At 45.8% G+C, this 20,135-nt stretch overlaps 1 protein-coding gene across 2 annotated transcripts in view; it reads left to right on the top strand.

Moving 5' to 3' along the window:
* Positions 1 to 5,800: 5,800 nt before the first annotated feature.
* CLUAP1 (clusterin associated protein 1) overlaps positions 5,801 to 20,135 on the top strand; it is a 59,464-nt gene continuing 45,129 nt past the window's right edge. For both annotated transcript variants that reach the window (XM_084216292.1, XM_084216291.1), the window contains exons 1-5: positions 5,801 to 5,869; positions 6,344 to 6,455; positions 7,639 to 7,723; positions 12,850 to 13,029; positions 14,796 to 14,891. In XM_084216292.1, the coding sequence (XP_084072418.1) occupies positions 5,848 to 5,869; positions 6,344 to 6,455; positions 7,639 to 7,723; positions 12,850 to 13,029; positions 14,796 to 14,891 (495 nt within the window). In that variant the 5' untranslated portion in view covers positions 5,801 to 5,847. The remainder of the gene's footprint in view (positions 5,870 to 6,343; positions 6,456 to 7,638; positions 7,724 to 12,849; positions 13,030 to 14,795; positions 14,892 to 20,135) is intronic.

The raw sequence follows: 20,135 nt of genomic DNA, 5'->3' as shown, positions 1-20,135 counted from the left end.
TTTGGATCCCCTGTGCCTTGTGGTGAGGATGGGCTGGACTTGCAGCTCCCAGGCTCACTGGGAGGGCTGGGCTGGCTGCAAACCAAGCTGTGCTGTGCCATCTGAAATTAGACCCCAGCAATTAGGCAGACTTTGGGAAATCAGCACTTAGTGCTGGCTTTGAGTGGGTCAAATGGCACTTTGCTTTGGAGGCAGCTAATGGAGGGTGGGTGTATAATTTTGTTTTCGTTTAATTTTGTTTTTCACTGAATATAAATGAAAAGTCAATCTCTTCTCCTGACCTGTCACAGATGGAGATGGATCTGGAAATCTCTTTGTTTGGGGGTGTTTTTTCATCCTAAGCAGCTTCTCCTGCTCATCTGCTGAGCCACCAAAGGGCAGCTGTTGATTTATTACCCCTGGTGTTTGATCCATGGGCTTCAGCTTATCCTGGGCACCCAGCTCTCCTCTAATGCCAGCCCATTAACAGGGAGAGCTGCTCTGCACTCTAATTACAGGCAACGTGACATTCCTGCATATTTCCCTTCCCCAGACCTTCAGATGTCCCCAGGCTCCTCATCACAAAGAGCAGCTCGATTCCCCCAGCGATTCCCTGGCCACTTCCCTCCTCCTGGGAAGGGCTCTTTTCCCTTCCACAGCTCTGGAGGGATGAGGTTCATGTTAAATAAAGTGGGAAGGAAGGAGTTTGATCATGAAACTCTTCAAAGGCCAACAAGCAAGCTGAGCCAGCCCCCAGCAGCAACACCCTTTGGATGAGGCAGCAGCCCAGGCATGAAAACAGAATTTAGGTGAAAATTAATGTCCCAGATGGGAAATAAAGGAGGGTCTGATTGGAGGAGCAAAAATTAGTGCCCAGCTTGGAAGTAAAAGGCAAAAGTGGATGCAAAAAGCTCACATGAAGTGTCTGTACAATTCCATGAAAACCTCATCACTTCCTACCCTGCCTGATTTTGGGTTTTTTTTTGCACCAGCCCTTCTCTGAGCAAATGATCTGGGGGATCCCTTTCCCAGTCTTTCAAGCAATTTGTAAAGCTAAAACTTTGTCTGACAGGTAGGCTGGGAAACAACCCAGCAGAAATGGGTTGTTTTTTCACCACCATCATGACCACATTAATTTAATTTTTTAATCTGCAGTATGTGAAAGGTGACTTAGAGTACATTGAAGTGTACAGCAGCTTCACAGCAGGATTTTCCTGGGATGCAAAAGAAGCCTGAGAGCTTTTTACCCATTTTTCCCCCAACAGGGCAGGCCCAGATGAGTGTTTTCTGATGTTTGTGCTTGAAGAATCTGAAGAATGTCTGTTCATTTGATATTTTTTTATTAGTAATTTAAAAACATTAGAGAAATGAGGTTAAAAATCACCTGTGTTCTCCCTGATCATGTTTTCAACAGCCCATTTGTGCCCCAGCCCAGACAAAAGCAGAGGGCTCCAGCCCTTGGTTTTATGACAAATGTTTGGTTTGCTGGGGAAAGCCAAAGCTGTAAAATAACACTCTGACCCTTGGTGAGTGGGGTCCAGGTGAGCCTGATCCCAAGGAACTGCTTGCCCCATGGGAATCTCACGACCAGCAACTCCTCACAAAGCCTAATTACTTCTTACCAGAGGGGAAAAAATTATTTAGGTCCATCTGCCTAGTGTAATACAAGGATGTGAGGATTTGAGTTAAAAATAGGTGATAGACGCTTTAGTGCCAAGCTCTGCTAAAAAAAACCCCTCCAAACCTCAGGGGAAAGAACAGTAGAACATGAAGAATGAAAATACATATATTGCCAAAAAAAAAAAAAAAAACCAACCAAAAACCCAACCAAAAAAAAAACCCAAAACAAAAAACCAAACAAACAAACAAAAAAAAAAAAAAGCCAAAAGAAAAAAAAATTAGAAACACCCCAACACCCCCAACCACCATTTCATCTGCAACAAGATGTCTGATGGCTGAAAGGGCCAAGAGAAGGAAAGATGAGTTGAGCTGATTATTTATGTTGAGAACCTGACAGGGTCTGCACTCAAAGCCTGCGGTCCCAGCTGATGGCTTGCCCATTGCCACCAAAACCTGCACCAAAATTGCCAATATTCCTTCCTTTCCAAGAAAATTTCCACTTTTATGCTGATGAAGGGGAGGAAAAAACGCAGTTCCTCAAGTGTGGGCTGTGGGATGGGGAGCTGTTTCCGTGGAGGTGAGTTCATGTGCTAGGGAATAAGTACAGGTGCATTTTCCTTCAGGTGGGGGTTGCTAGGAATGGGAGTGGGCAGGGAGAAAAGTTTATCCCTTGTGGATAAATGTCTGAGCTCCCACCAGAGAGGCTGCTCCTCTCTGGGTCCCTGCTCAGTTCAAAGCCACTGCACCTCCAGCAGCACCTTTGTGCTGTCTAACATTAATACATAAATATTAATGATATTTACTTAGAGTCTCGGTGTAGTGTTTACCTCAGCTGTGGAATTTATTTTACTGATTTTACAGCTTTGGCTTTCCCTCACATATTTGATCATCAGTGAGTGGAACTCAGAGCAGAGCAGGGGAATAGTTCCTTCCTTCTTTAATCCCCCTGAACAAGTGGGATTGCTGACACGCTCTTGAATTGGTGAATTATTCAAGGTTTGCTGTCTCACAGCTTTCTGGCATAAGAAACCCAGTCTCTAAACACATCTCCTATTTTCTAATGTAACTATTTCATTTCATTATTTATTCTTTCAGGATTTATTGCTCTTCCCTTGCTTTTGATTACTTGTTCAATCATGTGCATGAGCATTGCTTACTACAGAGTCCACACCTGTGTGTCTTCTAAGCTTGGGCAGTTTGATGTAAAAAACTGAACTGCTTTGCAAAATGTCCTCAGATGAGCCTGAGATGCAGATGATTTTCAGCTCAGTCCACCCTGAGATGCAGATGAGCCAGTGAGGAAGAGCTTGGCTGCTCCATCCAGCGTTAATGCAGAAATTTGTGGTCACAGCTGCCGTTCCTTGGTCCACGGGACATCACCAGTGTCAGCACAGAACCCTCACTGCTTTGTTGCTGCTCCTCCTTGATGCATCAACATGAAAACTGCTGTGGGTTATGTCTGTAGGGGCAAACTCAGACATCAGCACCCTTGAAGAACTTTATGACGAAGCTGCTGCCAGGATCAGTCACCAGCAGATGCAGTTGGGAGCTCAGAGGCTGCAAAAGCTCTGTTGGTCGGCCTCAGCTGCCCTCTGAGGCTGCTTCTGCAGCCCAGCAACTCTGTGGGTCTGTCTGAGCCCCCCAGTGATGCTCCTGCCCCTTCCCTGCTGCCCCACGAGCCTGCAAGAGCCTGCTGGGGCCACCCAGACCCCTCCTGGGCCTTTGGGGTCCCCTGGCACAGCGCAGACAGGGATCAAAGAAAAGCTTCTTTGGAAGACACAGGCAAGACAATATTGCCCACGGTGTGACTTCCAGCTGCCCTCCATACTCTTTAAATCCTGATGGGAAACTCAGGCTCAGCTTTACTGCTGGGCTGCAGCCCATGTGCAAAACCATCAATTGGACTGTCCCTGACAGATATGGAAGAGTAAAATAACACAGCAATGTACAGAAAACATGAGCTTCATTGAACTAGACTGCTCTTCCCAGCTTCAGCTAGGGGGTGCGAACATGACTGGGAAGCCTATGCCTTAAAAAATAAACATGAACATTTTGAAAAACTTCAGCTGGAGGTGGGGAAGACTTCTGGAAAACCTATTTTCCTAATAACAAAAGGGGTTCCTAACACCTATGGTGGGAATGTCCCAGTGCCCGGGCTCAGCACTGGTCATCCATTCCCTGCCATGCCCAGCAAGCCCAGAGACGAGCTGGGGCTGGAGAGTCAGAGGAGAGGTGAGAAGCGGAGTCTCCTCCTCTCCTGAGTGCCAGGCTGCCTTTGCCTCTTCCCTGCGGGCACCGGCCTGTGCCCGAGCAGACAGCGCCTCATCGGGCCCGGCTCCGCGGCGGCAGCTCCGGCAGCACGGCCGGGCCCAGGCCGAGGCGCTCCGGCTCTTCTCCTGCACCACGGCCCGGGGAGCCACGGAAGGGGCACAGGGGCCTCAGGGGGCTCAGCCTTTGGCTCTCCTGCACAGAGAGCCTCGGGCCCGGCCGGGCTGCCCCGGGCAGAGGCTGCAGCGAGCGGAGCTCCGGCCGGCTCTGCCGGGGCTCCCTGGGGCTCAGGCGGGCCCCGCTCCGGCCCGGCCCCGGGCTCAGCCCCGCTCCGCCTCTGCGCCTCGGCCGAGGGGCTGCCCCGGAGCGCCCTCGGGGCCGCCCAGCTCCGCTCCGCCAGGGCTCTCGGCCCTCGCCCCGCAGCCTCCCGGCCCAAGGCCTTGGCGGCTCCCGGCCCCGCCGCCCCAGCCCCTCCCTCGCCTCTCCCCCGCGGCTCCCGAGCCCTTTGCCCAGGAGCAGCCCGGGCGAGGGCCCTTGAGAAGCGGGGCCAGGGCTGCGCACATCCACGGCAGCGCCTCCAGCACCAGCAGCGTGCCTCGCTGGCGCCACGGCCTGCTCTTCCAGGAGCTCGGGAAGCGCTTCCCAAGCCCCCGAGTCTCGGCAGCGGGGCTGGAAGGCGCCAGTGGCTGCACCAAGAGCAGCAGCAGCGAGAGCTGCGGCAGCCGGGAGAGCCCCTGGCTGCCCGCGGTGCTGCTGAAGGCCGAGCTGCCGCCCTCAACAGGCTCTGCCCGTCCTTCCCAGCCCACTCCTGCCTGGGCTCTGGGCACGGCGACGGGCTGGGGACTCATCAGCCACCATGCTGTCCCCAAAGGCTGTAATGTCACAGAATCACAGAATCGATTGGGGTGGAAGAGCCCTGTGAGACCATTGAGTCCAACTGGGATCCAGCTCCACTGTGGCAACCAGACCAGAGCCCTAAGTGCCATACTCAGGCTTAGCTTGAACACCTCCTGCCACAGTGAATCCACCACATGAGTACCCCATTCTAATATCTCGTCACCCTTTCAGGGAAGAAAGTCCTCCTTAAATATGACCAAAACCTCTCCTGGCACATTTAAGACTGTGTGTCCAGTTGTCTTCTTGTCCTGTCCCTTGTTCCCTGGAAGCAGAGCCTGACCCCCACCTGGCTCCATCTCCTATCACGAAGTAAGGAGAGTGAGGACATCCCATCTGAGCCTCCTTTTTGAAAACACTTTTCTCCAGGCTGAGCCCCCAGGTTCCCTCAGCGCCTCCACACAGGCCATGAGCTCCACAGCCTTCCCCAGCTCCCCTCCTTTCCCTGCACTCCCTCCAGCCTCTCAGCGTCCCCCCACAACTGAGGGGCCACAGCTGGACACAGCACAGGAGCTGCGGCCTCCCCGGCGCCCAGCACAGGCCCTGCCCCGCTCCTGCCGGGCACTCCCTGCGCCCCCGCCCCGGCTCTGCCCCGGCCGCCTCGGCATGTCCTGAGCGAGGGAGCCTGGGGGGCTCCGCCTGGAGGACGTGGGGAGGACACGGACACCTTCTCCCTCTCAGCACCTCCGTGCCAGGAGGGTACAGCCAGGGGGGCTGGCTTTGCTACCAGCGAACTAGGGACAGGACAAGAAGACAGTCTGAAGTGCGCCAGGCGAGGTTCAGATTGGACACTAGGAAGAATTTCTTCCCTGAAAGGGTGATATTAGAATTCGCTGCCCATGCCGTGTAGTGTTCAAGGAAAGCCTGGACATGGCACTCAGTGCTCCGGTCTGGTTGCCACGGTGGCGATGGCTCGCAGGTTGCCCCGCTGATCTCAGCGCGCTCTTGCCCCCCGTTTATCCCGCCATGCCGTGATTCAGTGTCCGGCGGCCGCGCACTTCGCTTCCCGCGGGGTTTGGCCCCGCCGCGCCGCCGTAGCGCCCGCAGCGCGTTGCCTCAGAGCGGCGGCGGCCGCGGCTCCCGGCGATGTCGTTCCGCGATCTCCGCAGTGAGCGCGGCCGGGGCGGCGGGGCCGGGCCGGGCGGAACGCGGCATCCCCGGCTGAGCCTCCCGGGGAGGGCCCCGCTGCTCCGCTCGGCCGCACGCGGAGCTGCGGGGGATGCGGGGCTGAGCCCGCCGGTTTCTGCCGGGGAGGGGTCCCCGCTGCCGGGGGTGGCACAGCCCTGCAGGGCGGGATTCCCCCCGCTCGTAGGGAACAAATTGATTGCTGTGTCTGCAGGGACAGGCTGTGTGCGCGTTGTTCCTGCTCAGGGAATCTCGTTTAAAACGCCTGTTTTCACTTGGGCGTGTTTTCTGTCGAAATGATAGGATTTATGTTAATTGTTGAGGTTTAATTTTTTGAACAGTGCTTTGCGCTGGGTATATCGCATGGTAACTATGCACACTCTGTGGGAGATGGCAATCTTGGCAAAGCCCTTATTGGCTATAAAAGAAGAAATCCCTGCTCTTCCTCATTTTTCAGATTTTACTGAGATGATGAGAGCGCTGGGGTATCCTCGACTCATATCCATGGAGAATTTCCACACCCCAAACTTCATGCTTGTCTCAGAAGTGCTGCTGTGGCTCGTGAAAAGGTTGGTGATGAGGCCAACAAATGTTGGGCTGATGCTGACATGTGGGGAGTGTGCTTGGGAACTGATGGTGTGCTGTGAAATGAGGGAACTCAGTGATATTTAGTAATTCTTTGAGCTCTGCTCTTCTAAATACCAGACAGAAATGTGGTAGTTTGGAGATTTTCAGCTTAATGACGCAGTCTGGAGTAGCAAACCTAGTGGCTGCCAGAGGTTTCACCCTGACTGCGGGCACACTCATTTAAAAGTAGTCTTATCTCTCACATATTCTCCAAACTCCACAGCCATCCTGTCCATTTCTGACCTTTTATCCAAAAAGGGTGATCTGTTGTGGGAATTTCACCAAAACCCAGCCAATTCTTGCCTTGTTGCTACAGCCTGGTATTGACCTGCATCCACAACATGTTTAAAAGAAATAAAATGGTTTGGTTCTAATCTTCTACTGTCCAGTTGCAGTTCTACACCCACTTAACCCCTTGACAGACTTTGGTTCAATATTTCTGGATCCTGAAGTGTTATTTGAATTATACATTATCTTCTGTCTCCTGCTCAAGTGTAAAATTAGGGGGTTTTAAGATTATAAGGTAGGACATTATCATTGAAACCAATATTGACCAGTTTTCCTGATTGCTAGTTTTTTGGCCTGGATTAATAATTAATACCCATTAAGTTGTTAGATATTTGCTGAATACTCTTGCAGTTGAGATGAAATAGGGATATACTCACAACCATTCAGAATTACTTGGATTAAGTTGCCTAAATAGTCTTTCAAATGCTGCTGTTACACTGAGGGTCCAAATCACTGAATTTCCTTTTATTCTTCCCTGGTTCCTGCGGACTGGCCACTTCCAGAAGTTCCTGCATCTCACTTATGTTTTTTTAAGCATTTCACAGATTTCAGTTTGTTTTTCCATAAATTTCCTTCACTTGTGACAGGAGGATGTTTGAAATGATGTCTGGCTGTGAACTTGTGCAGTGTGTCAGCTTTTACAGCTCCTGCAGTTTGTACAAACCCCCTGTGCGCACTCCAGCTCTGGATGCCCCAGTCTGCAGCAGGAATTTATTTACAGATCAATTCTCCAGTCTCATCCATGCTTATTTTGAGTTAGATTTTTGCCTCACAGATGAAGCAGGCTCTTGGATGCTGCCAGAACCTTGTTCTAATCTCCAGCTGTTGTTTGCACAGGTATGAACCTCAGAGTGACATTCCTGGGGATGTGGAGACAGAGCAGGACCGGGTTTTCTTCATTAAGGCCGTGGCCCAGTTCATGGTGAGTCTGCCCAGGAGCTGTTCTTGGGCTGAAATCCTGAAAATCTGAAACCCTGGTTCCATGGCAGCTGTAGAGCTTTCTCTCTTAACCCCAGAGAGCTTCCCTGCAAGGGGTGGCTGAGTTTGTGTGGCATTCTGCTGCTGCTTTATCCCTGGCAGTGTCCAAGGCCAGGCTGGACAGGGCTTGGAGCAGCCTGGGATGGTGGCAGCTGTCCCTGCCATGGCAGGGGTGGCACTGGAGGAGTTTTAAGGTCCCTTCCAACCCAAAGCATTCCATGATTCTGTGATCCTCTGTCTTGTGCTGCTGGAAATTCAAAGAGGCCAGGGCATGCTGTTACTGATATTCTGTACTTCTCTCTGCAGAGCTGGGATCTAAACATCATATTGGGATCTAAATACAATACTGGGATCTAAACTGGGATCTAAACCAATATTCATTCCAATATTCACTGGGATCTAAATACAATATTTGGATCTAAACCAATATTCACTTTAATATTCACTGAGATCTAAATATAATACTGGGATCTAAACTGGGATCTAAACCAGTATTCATTCCAATAATAACTGGGATCTAAATACAATATTGGGATCTAAATTGGGATCTAAACCAATATTCATTCCAATATTCACTGGGATCTAAATACAATATTGGGATCTAAACCAATATTCACTGGGATCTAAATATGATATTGGGATCTAAACTGGGATCTAAACCAATATTCATTCTAATATTCACTGGGATCTAAATATAATATTGGGATCTAAATTGGAATCTAAGCCACTATTCATTCCAGTACTCACTGGGATCTAAATTGGGATCTAAACCAATATTCATTCCAATATTCACTGGGATTTAAATATGATATTGGGATCTAAACCAATATTCATTCCAATATTCACTGGGATCTAAATACGATATTGGGATCTAAATTGGGATCTAAACCAATATTCATCCTTATCTCTCCTAATTTATAAAAGATAACAGTGGAAGACGCAGCTGTAGACGGGAAATGTTTTTAAAACATTTAAATTGTTTTAGAAGAGATTCCCCCATGGTTATTGCTAACTTTGGATGCCCAATTCTTTTCTGTGCTTGAATTATCATAATTTCTGGTGTTTTCATGATGATATAGAATCATGTATTGGTTGTATGAGATTTCCCATAGATTAGGGCATGTGGTTTTTTCTCAGATAAATTTTTTTATGCATCAACATATTTGGATTGGGTCATCAAATTTTTTAGTCTTTTGGAGTAAAATAGCATAATCCTTCATAAAATTCATGTTATTTGGAAGCAGTGGGAGCCTTTGGTGTTATCACACACTTAGATTAACACTCTTCATTATGTGAAAAGAACTTTCTGGGGCTGCAGCTGGATCTGGAAGCAATGGCAGTTTTTATGTTAATACCAAAGATGAATTACAGTACTTTAAAAAAAGATCTTAAACTTATTAAAATGTCATTTTAACAATATTTTCCTTGTCATTTGTGAATAGTGTGAACCATAAATTCTTTTAATTCCTAATTTTGCCATATTCAGAGCAGGGTACATTCCTGTACATATGAGAATGTACTTTTGAGCCTTGGAGCATCTTGAGATGGAGTGAACAGGTCTGTTTTGTTTGGGAGGGTTTCCCCCTCCAAGCACAAGTCTGGAAGCAGAAATAATGTGATGCCTTTCAATAGCTGATTTCATACCAGAAATCCCAAGGGTTTTGGAGAATTACATAATATGATTCAGAAAATGAAATTAATGGAAATTACTTTAGTCATCCTGTACTTAGTCTCAGTTAATATCACAAGTTAGTGTGGGGGTTATTGTAGGTTTTCAGCATTTTTAGGATGAGAGAAGCTTGTAGACATTTCCTTAATAATCCACTGTCCATGCAATCCACAATTATCTTCCCCAGGAGTTAATGGCTTTATGCCTCCGTGGGCAGATGGGAGATGTGATGGAGACAGAGTTGTCTCAGAAGAGAATGGCAGGACAGATCCATCACCAGGGAATGGAGCTGGAGCTTTGCTCTGCTTTACTGAACAAGGACTGAGGAGGTGTTAATTTTCCACACAAATTAACTACTGCTCTGTGTTCCTGGCTGTTTCAGAACTTCCAGAAGTCTCCTTCCCAGACCCCAAAGTTCTGAAGTGCCTGCAAGGCTGCCTTAGGTGGGGTTTTAATCAATCCCCCCCTAGAGCTGCCCTGATCAGTGGGGCTCAATACCTGGCTCCTGCCTAAGCCCACTTGGATCCAAATTTGAAGTTGAGTGCAACAAAAAGCCTCCTATGAGTTCATCTCATAGAAATTCATTCATGAAAACAAACTCAGCAACCCAAGGGCACAAAACCTTTTGCAAGAGTCAGACATCACAGAACATTTGGCTTCATGATATTAATAAAGCAGATTGTGAAGTTAAGCAAATTTTCTGGCTGTTCTTGCGAATATTTATATTTTTTGTTGCATTTTAACCATCTGATCTTCAGAGTAAATAGCTGTGGTTTTTAATGGTTCTGTAACTAGAACTAGAACTAGAACTAGAAATTTTATATAATAAAACAACAAATCAAATAGGTGTTTCAAAGATGAAGTGATGGAGGTGACTTTCCAAACATGAAGCTGTCTTCTTGACTCCACAGTGCCATTGTGCCAGTCTGAAAAACATAGATACTTCTCTGTGTATTTTTTCTCTTTTTAAGTAGCCTTTGAATGAAAAACATTTTTTTCCCTCTTATTAGACATTGATTTTTCTCTCTTGAGGGTGAATGAAGCTGAAATTGGAACTTCTGTCTCTAACAACATCCTTTATAATTTAGTGCATCAATCCCCTTTGGACAGGGGATGTTAAACAGAGTATGTCAATTTAATGACCACTTCTCCTATAATGGAATACTTGCTGTTTCTGCAATTAATTTTTTAGATTGCTTCTGCTGCAAGGGAAGGGAGGTGAACATACCTGGCTTTTCACTTTGTGTCTTGGCTCATTTGAGGTCATTCTAAGACCAACATTTCAAAAGCAATTTGGGATTTTTTTGTACTATGAGCTTTGTATTCTCCTGGCTCAGGTGCACAACACCAGGAGCCTGTTCTGGAAGTTTGGGCTTCAATTTCCTGGAATCACAGAAGATCCTGAGTTGGGACCTTGAGCTCTGGCAGCCTTGGGGCTGTGCCCATTCCCAGGGGAGCCTGGTTCAGTGCCCCACCACCCTCTGGGGAAGGAGCTTTTCCTGAGATCCAGCCTGACCTTCTCCTAACACAGCTCCAGCCATTCCCTGGGTCCTGTCTCTGCAGACAGGAATGAGTCATTTTCCTCTGGGCTGAGATTTTGGGATGAGAGAGGCAAGAGGAAAATATTTATTGGAAATTAAAATCTAATTTTAAAGTCACAAAGTCTTGACAAAATACACCTGAATAAGCATGGGCCAGCATCCAATTTCTTTGTTTCTGTGGAAAAGCTGGAGCCAAATCCATGGTTTGAAGTGTGGTGCTTTCTCTCTTTAGTTTCACAGGATTTTTCCCTTCAGTCCATTCTTCAGTGAAGCTCAATGCAGAGCTTATAATTGTTCTGTACTAAATATTATAATGTCTGAGTCTCTTCCCCCAGCTTGAAGATCCTGCTCTGGCAGAGCCTGAGGGAATGTGAATTCCTTCCAGGAGCACTGTAAAACCAAAGCTGTGTAATACCACCAGTGACTCATGGATAGGCTCTATCTGCTGCAGCATTCCCAAAGGAGAAACGTTTCAGCAGAGGCTTCATCTTAAAAATATACTGAAAAGCAGATGTTAAGTCACTTTTGTCATTCATGTGTCATTTTTAAGCTTGGTTTTTGGATCTATAGATTTTTTTTTTTGCCTCCTTGTTTAGTTATGCCACCACAAAGACTCCCTCAAAGTTTAATCAGAAATTTGTGGTTGGCTCTTTGAGGCTATTAATTTATAATATAAACTTACTAGGAATTTTAAGAACAACATGTGTCCTTTCTGTGACAGATAGTAATTTTCTCCCTTTGTTATTTTGAAGCACAAAAAGATAATATTAGAATTTTTAGTATTTTTCCCCTTATTGTTCTGTCTGTACCTTTCAGAGATGGAAGGCAAGGGAATAAAATCACTAATATCATAGCAGAGAAAAAATTGAGAGAAGCAATAAAACATTTGGAAGGTATGCTGGAAGAGAAGACAGTTAAATTAGGATAACTGATCTCATTCTTGCAACTCATTAAGGGTGAAATTTACCTCTCTGCAGCATCATCACAAGACCTGGGCAGCACTTACTTTCCACTTAAACTTAATTTGAATTTAAATGGTGCATAGGGTTTTTGCTGATCTTTATTCAGGGAAGAAATTATGATAGTTTGAGGGTTTTTCTGCAAATGTTCTGACATGCAGAAAGAGCACAGCTTTCAGAAAAATTTCTTCTAGAAATACCAGAATTATGATGAGACAAACTGGGGGTCCAAACAGGAGGAATTATTCTGTACAGCAGAATAATTGGTGCCCCCAAAAAGAGCTTTGAGTGCAGATAACTGAGGATTTTTATTGCTGGCTGGGGGCTGTGCACAAATCACAAACGGGACGGGACTGCTGAGGAACGTGCCCTGAGCTGTTTGATTTTCCAGCATCACTCTCATTACATGGTTATGACAGTGGGAAGATGCCAGCAGCTCACATCCCAGGCAGCAGACCAAGAACTTAATCTTACAACTCACTTTAAAAGTTTTTTGACCAATCACACAAAGCAGAAGCACATTGACAGTAGTTCCAACCAACCACTATAGACACAGGTACCTTTGGTTAAACAATGCCTGCTTATTTTGGATACAATACCTGCTTGTAACCCTTAAAGCAATGCACAGAGCTCCAGTATTAAGCTTAAAACTTCCTAATATCTCACTAGATAAGACTTTTCTGCAGCTTAGGGAGTTATTCTAGACAAGCCGTTGTTCTATTTCTCCTTACTTTTTACATAATTTTTCTGCTGATCTATCTCATGGCCACTGCTTAGCTCTAATCACAGTTCTGCTGTCTCTGAGGCCTGCCTTTTGCAGCTTTCCCAAAACCCTCTGATTTTATGGATTCCCACAGATTATGTTCTTTGTGACTTCTGAATTGTTTGTTTCTTGCCCAAGGCTACCAAGGCTCACATCAAGCTGAACACCAAGAGGCTGTACCAGGCTGATGGCCACGCTGTGAAGGAGCTGCTCAAGGTCACCTCGGTGCTCTACGGGGCCATGAACACCCAGGGCGGGGAGCGTGCTCACCTCCCCGAGGAGGACAGCACCAAGTTCAAGTTTGATCTGGGCTCCAAAGTAAGCAAGGCTGCCACTCTTGTGTTCACTTGGGAAAACTCATCTGTTTGCTAGCTGGTATTTAAGTGGAGAGTGTTCTGGCAAGGCAGTAGGCAGGGTTTTAAGTCAGACTTTCAGGAGGTGGGATTATGTGACTCTGTGATTTGTTTTAATCTCTGAATTCTCAACTAGAAGCATAATGCAAGATGTCTTGGTTGGGAAATACAGGTGTCTGCTAAGGAAGGTAGGAGCCTCCCCTGAACTGGAAAATGAAAACCCCCTCCCTCCCAATTGTTATAAATTTGAAATTAAGGGGTCTCTCAGGCAAAGATAAGGAAGAAGGAATAACAGTTTTTTTATTAGGCAATAAAATAAAAAAAGAAAATAAACAATACAGTAAATCAAAACAACACTGACAGAGTCAGAACACAGCCTGATACCCTGTTGGTCCAGGTGTTGGTAGCAGTCCAGTTGGAATTGTGGCTGCAGCCCCCCTGCAGTGCCAGGGGTGGTTCTGTTGGAGCAGGGTGTAGTCTTCCTGTGAAAATCCAGTGGAAGAGGCAGCTGTTCCTCTGGGAATGCAGTGGAAAAGCTGTGCTGGTGTCCCAAGAGTTCAGATTATATCCAGTTGGGAATGCTTGGCTCCTCCCTCTGGGTGGAGCATCCCACAGTGGGATGCTGAAATTCTTACCAGTCATGCAGTGACATGCAATGGCCCATTAACAGCAGGTGTCTCCCCAGAGGGAGGAGTGATTGTGGAAGGGAATAGGAAAAAATGCCCACTTAACAGAAGACAACTGCCCTACCTCTAACAGATGGTAAATAGAATACATATTGCTTGGCAATCTAGGACATGAGGCAACAGTGACACAAAACTGGTTCTCTTTGTATTGAAATCTTGTTGACACCATAGAAATATTGGAGTAGGCTGGAATAAAGGTTATTTTCTACCTACTGAACTTTTGCAACAGGAGGAGCTTGCAAAATACTGACTGAAAGTTGATTTTCAGCCCATTTGCATTGAAAGAAGGGGAAATCTTCCTGTGACCCTAACAGACATCAAAGCTGTTCAAGCCCTTAAAATAAAATCCATCTTTTGATATCTTAAAAGCACCTTCTCTAAATACTAAAAAAAAAAACCCAAAAAGAAAACCAAGACAAAAAACCCAGCACTTTGCTAAATAAGAGGAATTTCTGTTACTACTTCTGTGGAAGATGTCCCTGCCCATGGCAGGAGTGGGACTGGATGGGCTTTAGGGACTCTTCCCACACAAACCATTGTATAATTCTCTGTTCCTGTGATTCTAGAGAAAATGGCAGACCCAGAAGTGATTCTCCTCTCTGTAAGTCTGATGTGTCTCTCTGAAAAAATAACAAAAAACCCACTTGGTAGGTGCTCAAAAGTTCATTACTTCCATTGCAGGCTGGTCCCATTCCTTTTGGTATACGAAGTTTTTACTTCTGCTCATGAAAAAGGTGATGTTTCCCTTTGTCCTGGGCAGCACATGAACCAGTAGCTGGCTGAGCCACAGTTCTGAGGAGATTTGTGGGGTTGTTTTTCTTGGCCTAAAGTATTTGGGGTTTCCCTCAGAAACCTGTACCTGACAGAGCCTCACCTGGACTGTTTCAAAGCCAAGGGAGACTCTGTGCACTCTGGTTCTGGTGCACAACCTCTGACAGAGTTTAGACCTCCAGTGCAATTTTGACATCAGGATGAGAAATACCATGGATATTCTTTGTGATGTTGGGGATTCTCCTGCTACTCAGTGCTGTTGCTGTGTTCCCAGATTGCTGACTTGAAGGCAGCTAGACAGCTTGCTTCTGAAATCACCTCCAAAGGAGCAGTCCTGTATGACTTACTTGGCAAAGAGGTCGAGCTGAGGGTGAGTACACGCTGGAGAGGGTGGAAAAACTTGTGTTCACTGGGTGCCTCAAAGGAAAAAGGGGAAAAAGTCTCAGTTTTTATTAATGTCTGCATCTGACATGAATATCCTGTGAGTTAGAAGGAATGGGCCTGACAGTTTGCATTTCCTTCCTACTCCTGTTCATGGCTGGACTGCAGGCAGCCTGAGAGAGCAGCTTGGCTGCTTTCTCTTCAGCAGAAAACTGAAATACTCCCTGTTTGGAAATCCATGTGCAGGCTGTGGTGTTTGGGATGGATATTCTAACATAAATGATGAGTGCTGTTAGTTTTCCAAGGGCAAGGCTCATTATTTCTGTGGCAGGAGCTGGAGGCATCACAGCCTGCAGAGTACATGTTCTTCAGCTTAGCTGGAGAAGAAGGAAAATCAAAAGCTGTCGTGTGAAGTCAGTGCACACTGCCAGGAAGTCTTGCCATTATTTTCTTCAGTGCCTTTATCTCCAGCACTGGAGGTTCTTCATTTTCTGAAAAGGGACTTTAAAGGAGGGAGACCCTGCATGGTGTTGGAAATGTTCAGATGTCTGAGCTGGAGGGAGTGCACCCTTCAGAGCTGTAAACTCTGAGCCTCCACAGTTAATGCTCCCAGATCCTTGTTTGATGGAGTACACGTGTTTCAGGGGGTGGCTGATAGCCTGGGAGTTCCTCCATGGAACATTGCCTTTCCTGCTGGATCCATACATCACTGTGGTGTGCAGGTGTTAATAATTCAAAAGAGAGGGAGAAGTGATAATCCAGTTTAACTCAACATGCAGCACTGTCCCAGAGCTGTTAATCAGTTACTTCTTCTCTTGCACTTCCTAATTTCTTGGCTTTGAAGGAATTTTCACACAGCTGCTGTGTGATGTGTTAATATTTGCTTTAGTGGAGCATTGGGCCCTTTTGCTCTGAGTACAAGATCCCTGTAACTCTGCTAAAAGTCAAATATAGATCAGTTTAGGCATTTTTAAAAGTATTCAAGCATTGGTTTGAATTGGGTGTTGTTCAGTCACTTGAAATCAAGGCTTTGAGGACACTGAGTTTAGAACTGGGCCCTGGAAAAGGGCCAGGCACAAGTGGAATGTGCTGAAAGCAAGAGCTGAAAAATGAGGAGAAAGAGCTTCAGTGCAGGCACTTCCCAGTGGGGCCATAAGAGCTCTGGAGTGGGAGCCTGCTTTGAGGTGCCATTTCTGAATGGATTGGATTTCCTAGAGAGAGCAGGGAGCACGTGTTCCTTGTGGCTGAGCACACAAGCTGGGGCCAGCTGATCCTGCCCAGGTGCACAGGTTGTGTTTTGCAGAAAGGTTTGGCAGGTTTGGACCTTGCTGTCTTTGGGAAATGCTGTCCTGGGAAAGGTGACCTTCTGTGCCATTAGCTGAGTGCATGGCCTGAAGGCAGCAGGTGACAGTGAGAGCACAGGGAGAGCCTCCAGAGAGCTGCAGAAGATGCTTTTGGACTCTGTTCCTTATGATCTGGGGCTGGTTCCAAGGTTTTTCAGTGATTTGTTAAATCTGAAGGACCCATTTTGGGCTGGTGTATTAAATGTCAAGTTTGGGACGTGCAACAAACTTGAGACTTGAGCATGTAGCAAAGCAAAAAGGCTTCAAAGTCAGGAGGTTGCAGGAACCATTTTGGCAGTGGAATTTGTAATTTTTGATTATCAGCCCCCAGTTCTGCCTTTCAGTTTGCAGAATGAAATTTACCAATCCCAGGAGAGGCTTAGAGCCAGACACTGCTGAGTTTTTCCATCACTGTTGGGTCTGGGCTTCTTGTCAGTGCTGAGGGCAGTCAGGAATTGCCCTTCCTCATCTGCCACATCCTCCCTGCATCCTTCACAGGGAGGTGCTCAGGAGACCCCAGCAATGGCATCCTCTGCCTGCCCTTCCCACCCCATTCCAGGTGGGGAAGAATTGAAGCTCATTCTGGCTTTGGGTGGGGAGTAGAGCTTTGCTGGTAGACACCAAATTAATTGCTATTAAACCAAGATTACTTTAATGCTTTTATATCTGCAGATTATTGATTTCCATTGGTTATTTTCTTCTGGCAGTGCCTGGCTAATTAATGCTCACAATAATTGGCACTTCCAGAGGGTTTGTGCTGTGGAAGGGCAGGGGAGCAGTGGTTTAGTTTTTTATTCCATTTTATCTCCTGAAACCTGTTGCATGTGCCAAAATCTATCAACAGCTGTCATAGTGTTTAAAGGAATTTGAAAACATGAGAGTTTTATGTTCCCTGAACCTCTTTTCTCTTTCTTTTTCCAATCCACTCATTTCCAGATATTTAAATAAAAGCTCTTCCTATGTAAGCTTCAACAGGCTGATGATAAATCTTACTTCTATCCTAAGTGAAGATGGCTTCATTTTCCAGGAACTATAAAGGAAATGCCAGCATTTGGCACTAATGGGTTGACTCGATCTGTTTTCACAGTCTGAGCAGCTTTTGGGGAAAGATCATTGGGGAAAAGTGAAGTAAAACTCATTATTTCTTTTGGAAATGTTGACTCTAATTTGCTCCACAACCTTTACCTTCTATGTTGGAGTCTTTTTGTACATAATTTGTATAGAAACTGTGTAGAAAAACTTCATACATTAGATAAATTTCATTGCTCCTAGTCATGAAACACTTTTTTTAATAAATTACTTTCTGAATGAAAACAAATTTCAGCTAGAGAAGAATTTAGGGGAATGGTTCTGTTAGATTTATTGGAGGTAGAGAGTGCTGTAAATGTATGTACATATTTTTGGGGAAGAGTTGAGGTCTGATTTCTTGGAAATGTGGTTCTGTGCCTTTCTGAAGCCTTTGCAAATACCTTATTCCCTGACTGAATGTACAGTTTTTCTGTATATTTAAACTGCTTCCCAAGTTAATCTGTAATGCTAAAAAATAATATTTCATTAACCTCAGAGGAAGAAACAAAACCTACAGGGTTTGCTGAATTCAGTCTGTGGTGTTGTTAAGTTATGTGGGAGAAAAAAATCCCAAAGGACCCCCAAAGCTGGATTGTCAGATGAAAATCCCAAATATAATTACTGAGTTCTCTGGGAGCTGTGCTGTTTCTAGCCCAGCTGTGGAGGAGCACAGTGCTGGTTATTGGTGTCCTGTGCCAGTGCTGGAGACATGGAATTTTTATTTTAAAACACATTTAAGCATTTCATTTGGAAGGTAATTTGCAGCTTCCAGTCTTGCTGGTCCAATCCTGGAGCACAGGAATTACAGCTGGGATTTGTAGAGTTTAGTGGAGCTGATGAATGAGCTTGGTACCACACAGTGAGATCCCTAAATGAAAAGCCAATTCCATGCAAATGCCATGCATGGAGAAATACATCTTCATCTTTATTGTTTCCTTTCCTGCCAAGGGCACTTTCTCTGCATTTCATTGCTATGTAACTTCAATTTTCAGAATTTTTACAGTTACTTTTGCAAGAATAACCAGGCATGTTGAGTTTTTTGCATGGGGTTGATTTGGATTTGAGACGGGGATGAGAAATTTTGTTTGGATTTCTTTCTCTGTCTTCCTACACGGTGCTAAATGAATGGAGAAAAGAAGTTGTTGAAAATACCAGTCTGTGATTAAGGCTGTCAAACCCCAAATCAAGAAAAGTAGCAAGGGAATTAATGTCAGCACTCAGGCAAAATGCAGCACTGCTTCCCTGTGCACTCCCTTTTCTGGGATCTACACAGCTGCCATTCTGTACATGGAAAAAGATGTTGGAAAAGCCAGTGGTGCTCTATCCTAAAAACATGGCAAGGTGGGGGAAATGGCCACATTAACCTTTGGGGGAGGGGTGATGAGCTGGTGCAAATCATTCTTCAGCCCAAAATAAAGCAGTGATGAGACTTTCAAGGGTTCTCTTGAATTATCCTACAATGGAAAGCCAAAAGCAAAAATCCCTGGCTGTTTTCAACTCTGAGTGCTTCCCACTCTGCTTCTGCCAGAGGTCCTGGGCCACACTAGCAGGAGCCTGTCAGAGGGCTGCCCTGCTCAGACTTGCTGAATTATTGGACATGGGAAGATAATGGAGCAAAAAATATTCCACAAGAAAATTGCCTCAGTGCTGCTGGCAGGCAGAAAGATTTCTGACCTTCTCTAGCTTGTTTTCATTTTATTTACCTCTTAATTAGCTGGAAGCCCTGTAAAACTGAAGAAAAATGAAAATAATATTTTCTTTTAAGGCTTTTAGCTTGTGCTAAAGATGGACAATGAAGTGGGTTTGTGTTCTAATGCTCCTCTTGGCACTTAGCCCATCTGTGCCCTTTAACAAAGTGTTTATTCCCTGTATCCACTTCTGTAAATACAGAAAATGCTGAATTTGATAGATTAAAGCTTTTAACAGCCACATGAAGTGTTTGCCACTCTGTAGAGGATATATTCTGGGCACTGCTCCCTATTATTGTTATGGATGCCCACAGCAGCAGCTGGTTCCCAAACTGATGGGAGGCACTGAGAATCTTGTTACCAGCTCAGCTGGGAAAGGCTGGAATTGAACTCTTCAGAGAGCCCAAGGCATTCAGAGCCAGCTGTGGAGCTGAGGCAGTGTTAGCTCAGCACCAGGCCTTGCCACTAAGGACATTTCACTTGGATCTCCTTATTCCCACCTTTTGGATTAAAGAGCTTTCCCTTTCCTTTCCCTTCCTTTCCTTTCTTTCCTTTTTCCTTTCCTTTCCTTTCCTTTCCTTTCCTTTCCTTTCCTTTCCTTTCCTTTCCTTTCCTTTCCTTTCCTTTCCTTTTTCCTTTTTCCTTTTTCCTTTTTCCTTTTTCCTTTTTCCTTTTTCCTTTTTCCTTTTTCCTTTTTCCTTTTTCCTTTTTCTTTTTTCCTTTCCTTTTTCCTTCCCTCCCCTTCCCTCCCCTTTTCCCTTCCCTTTTCCCTTCCCTTCCCTTTTTCCCCTTTCCTTTCCTCTTCCTTCCTTCCTTCCCTCCCTCCTTCTCCCTCCCAGTAGAGCTGCTGGGGGCAGAGGGAGATGTGATTTCAGAGGTGGTTGCATCATTCCCTGCTCTTTGGAACTTAACTGCAAAAAGTCATTTTATTGGGAATATTGGAAGCATTTTTCCGCCTGCCAAATGTTCCTTCTGGATACGAGGTGCTGCCTGAGGGAGGCTGATAAATGAATTTCTCTCATTTCCTGGGCTTTGGTTCCAGAGCTGACACACATAGAACTTGTAGTGGAAATTTGTAACTTGAAATTGCCACAACTCTGGAGAATTACTTGGTTTGCTTCAGTTTTATTGAAC

The sequence above is a fragment of the Fringilla coelebs genome (assembly GCF_963513975.1).
Source record: "Fringilla coelebs genome assembly, chromosome: 16".
NCBI lineage: Eukaryota > Metazoa > Chordata > Aves > Passeriformes > Fringillidae > Fringilla > Fringilla coelebs.
This window is presented reverse-complemented; position numbering and strand designations above follow the sequence as displayed.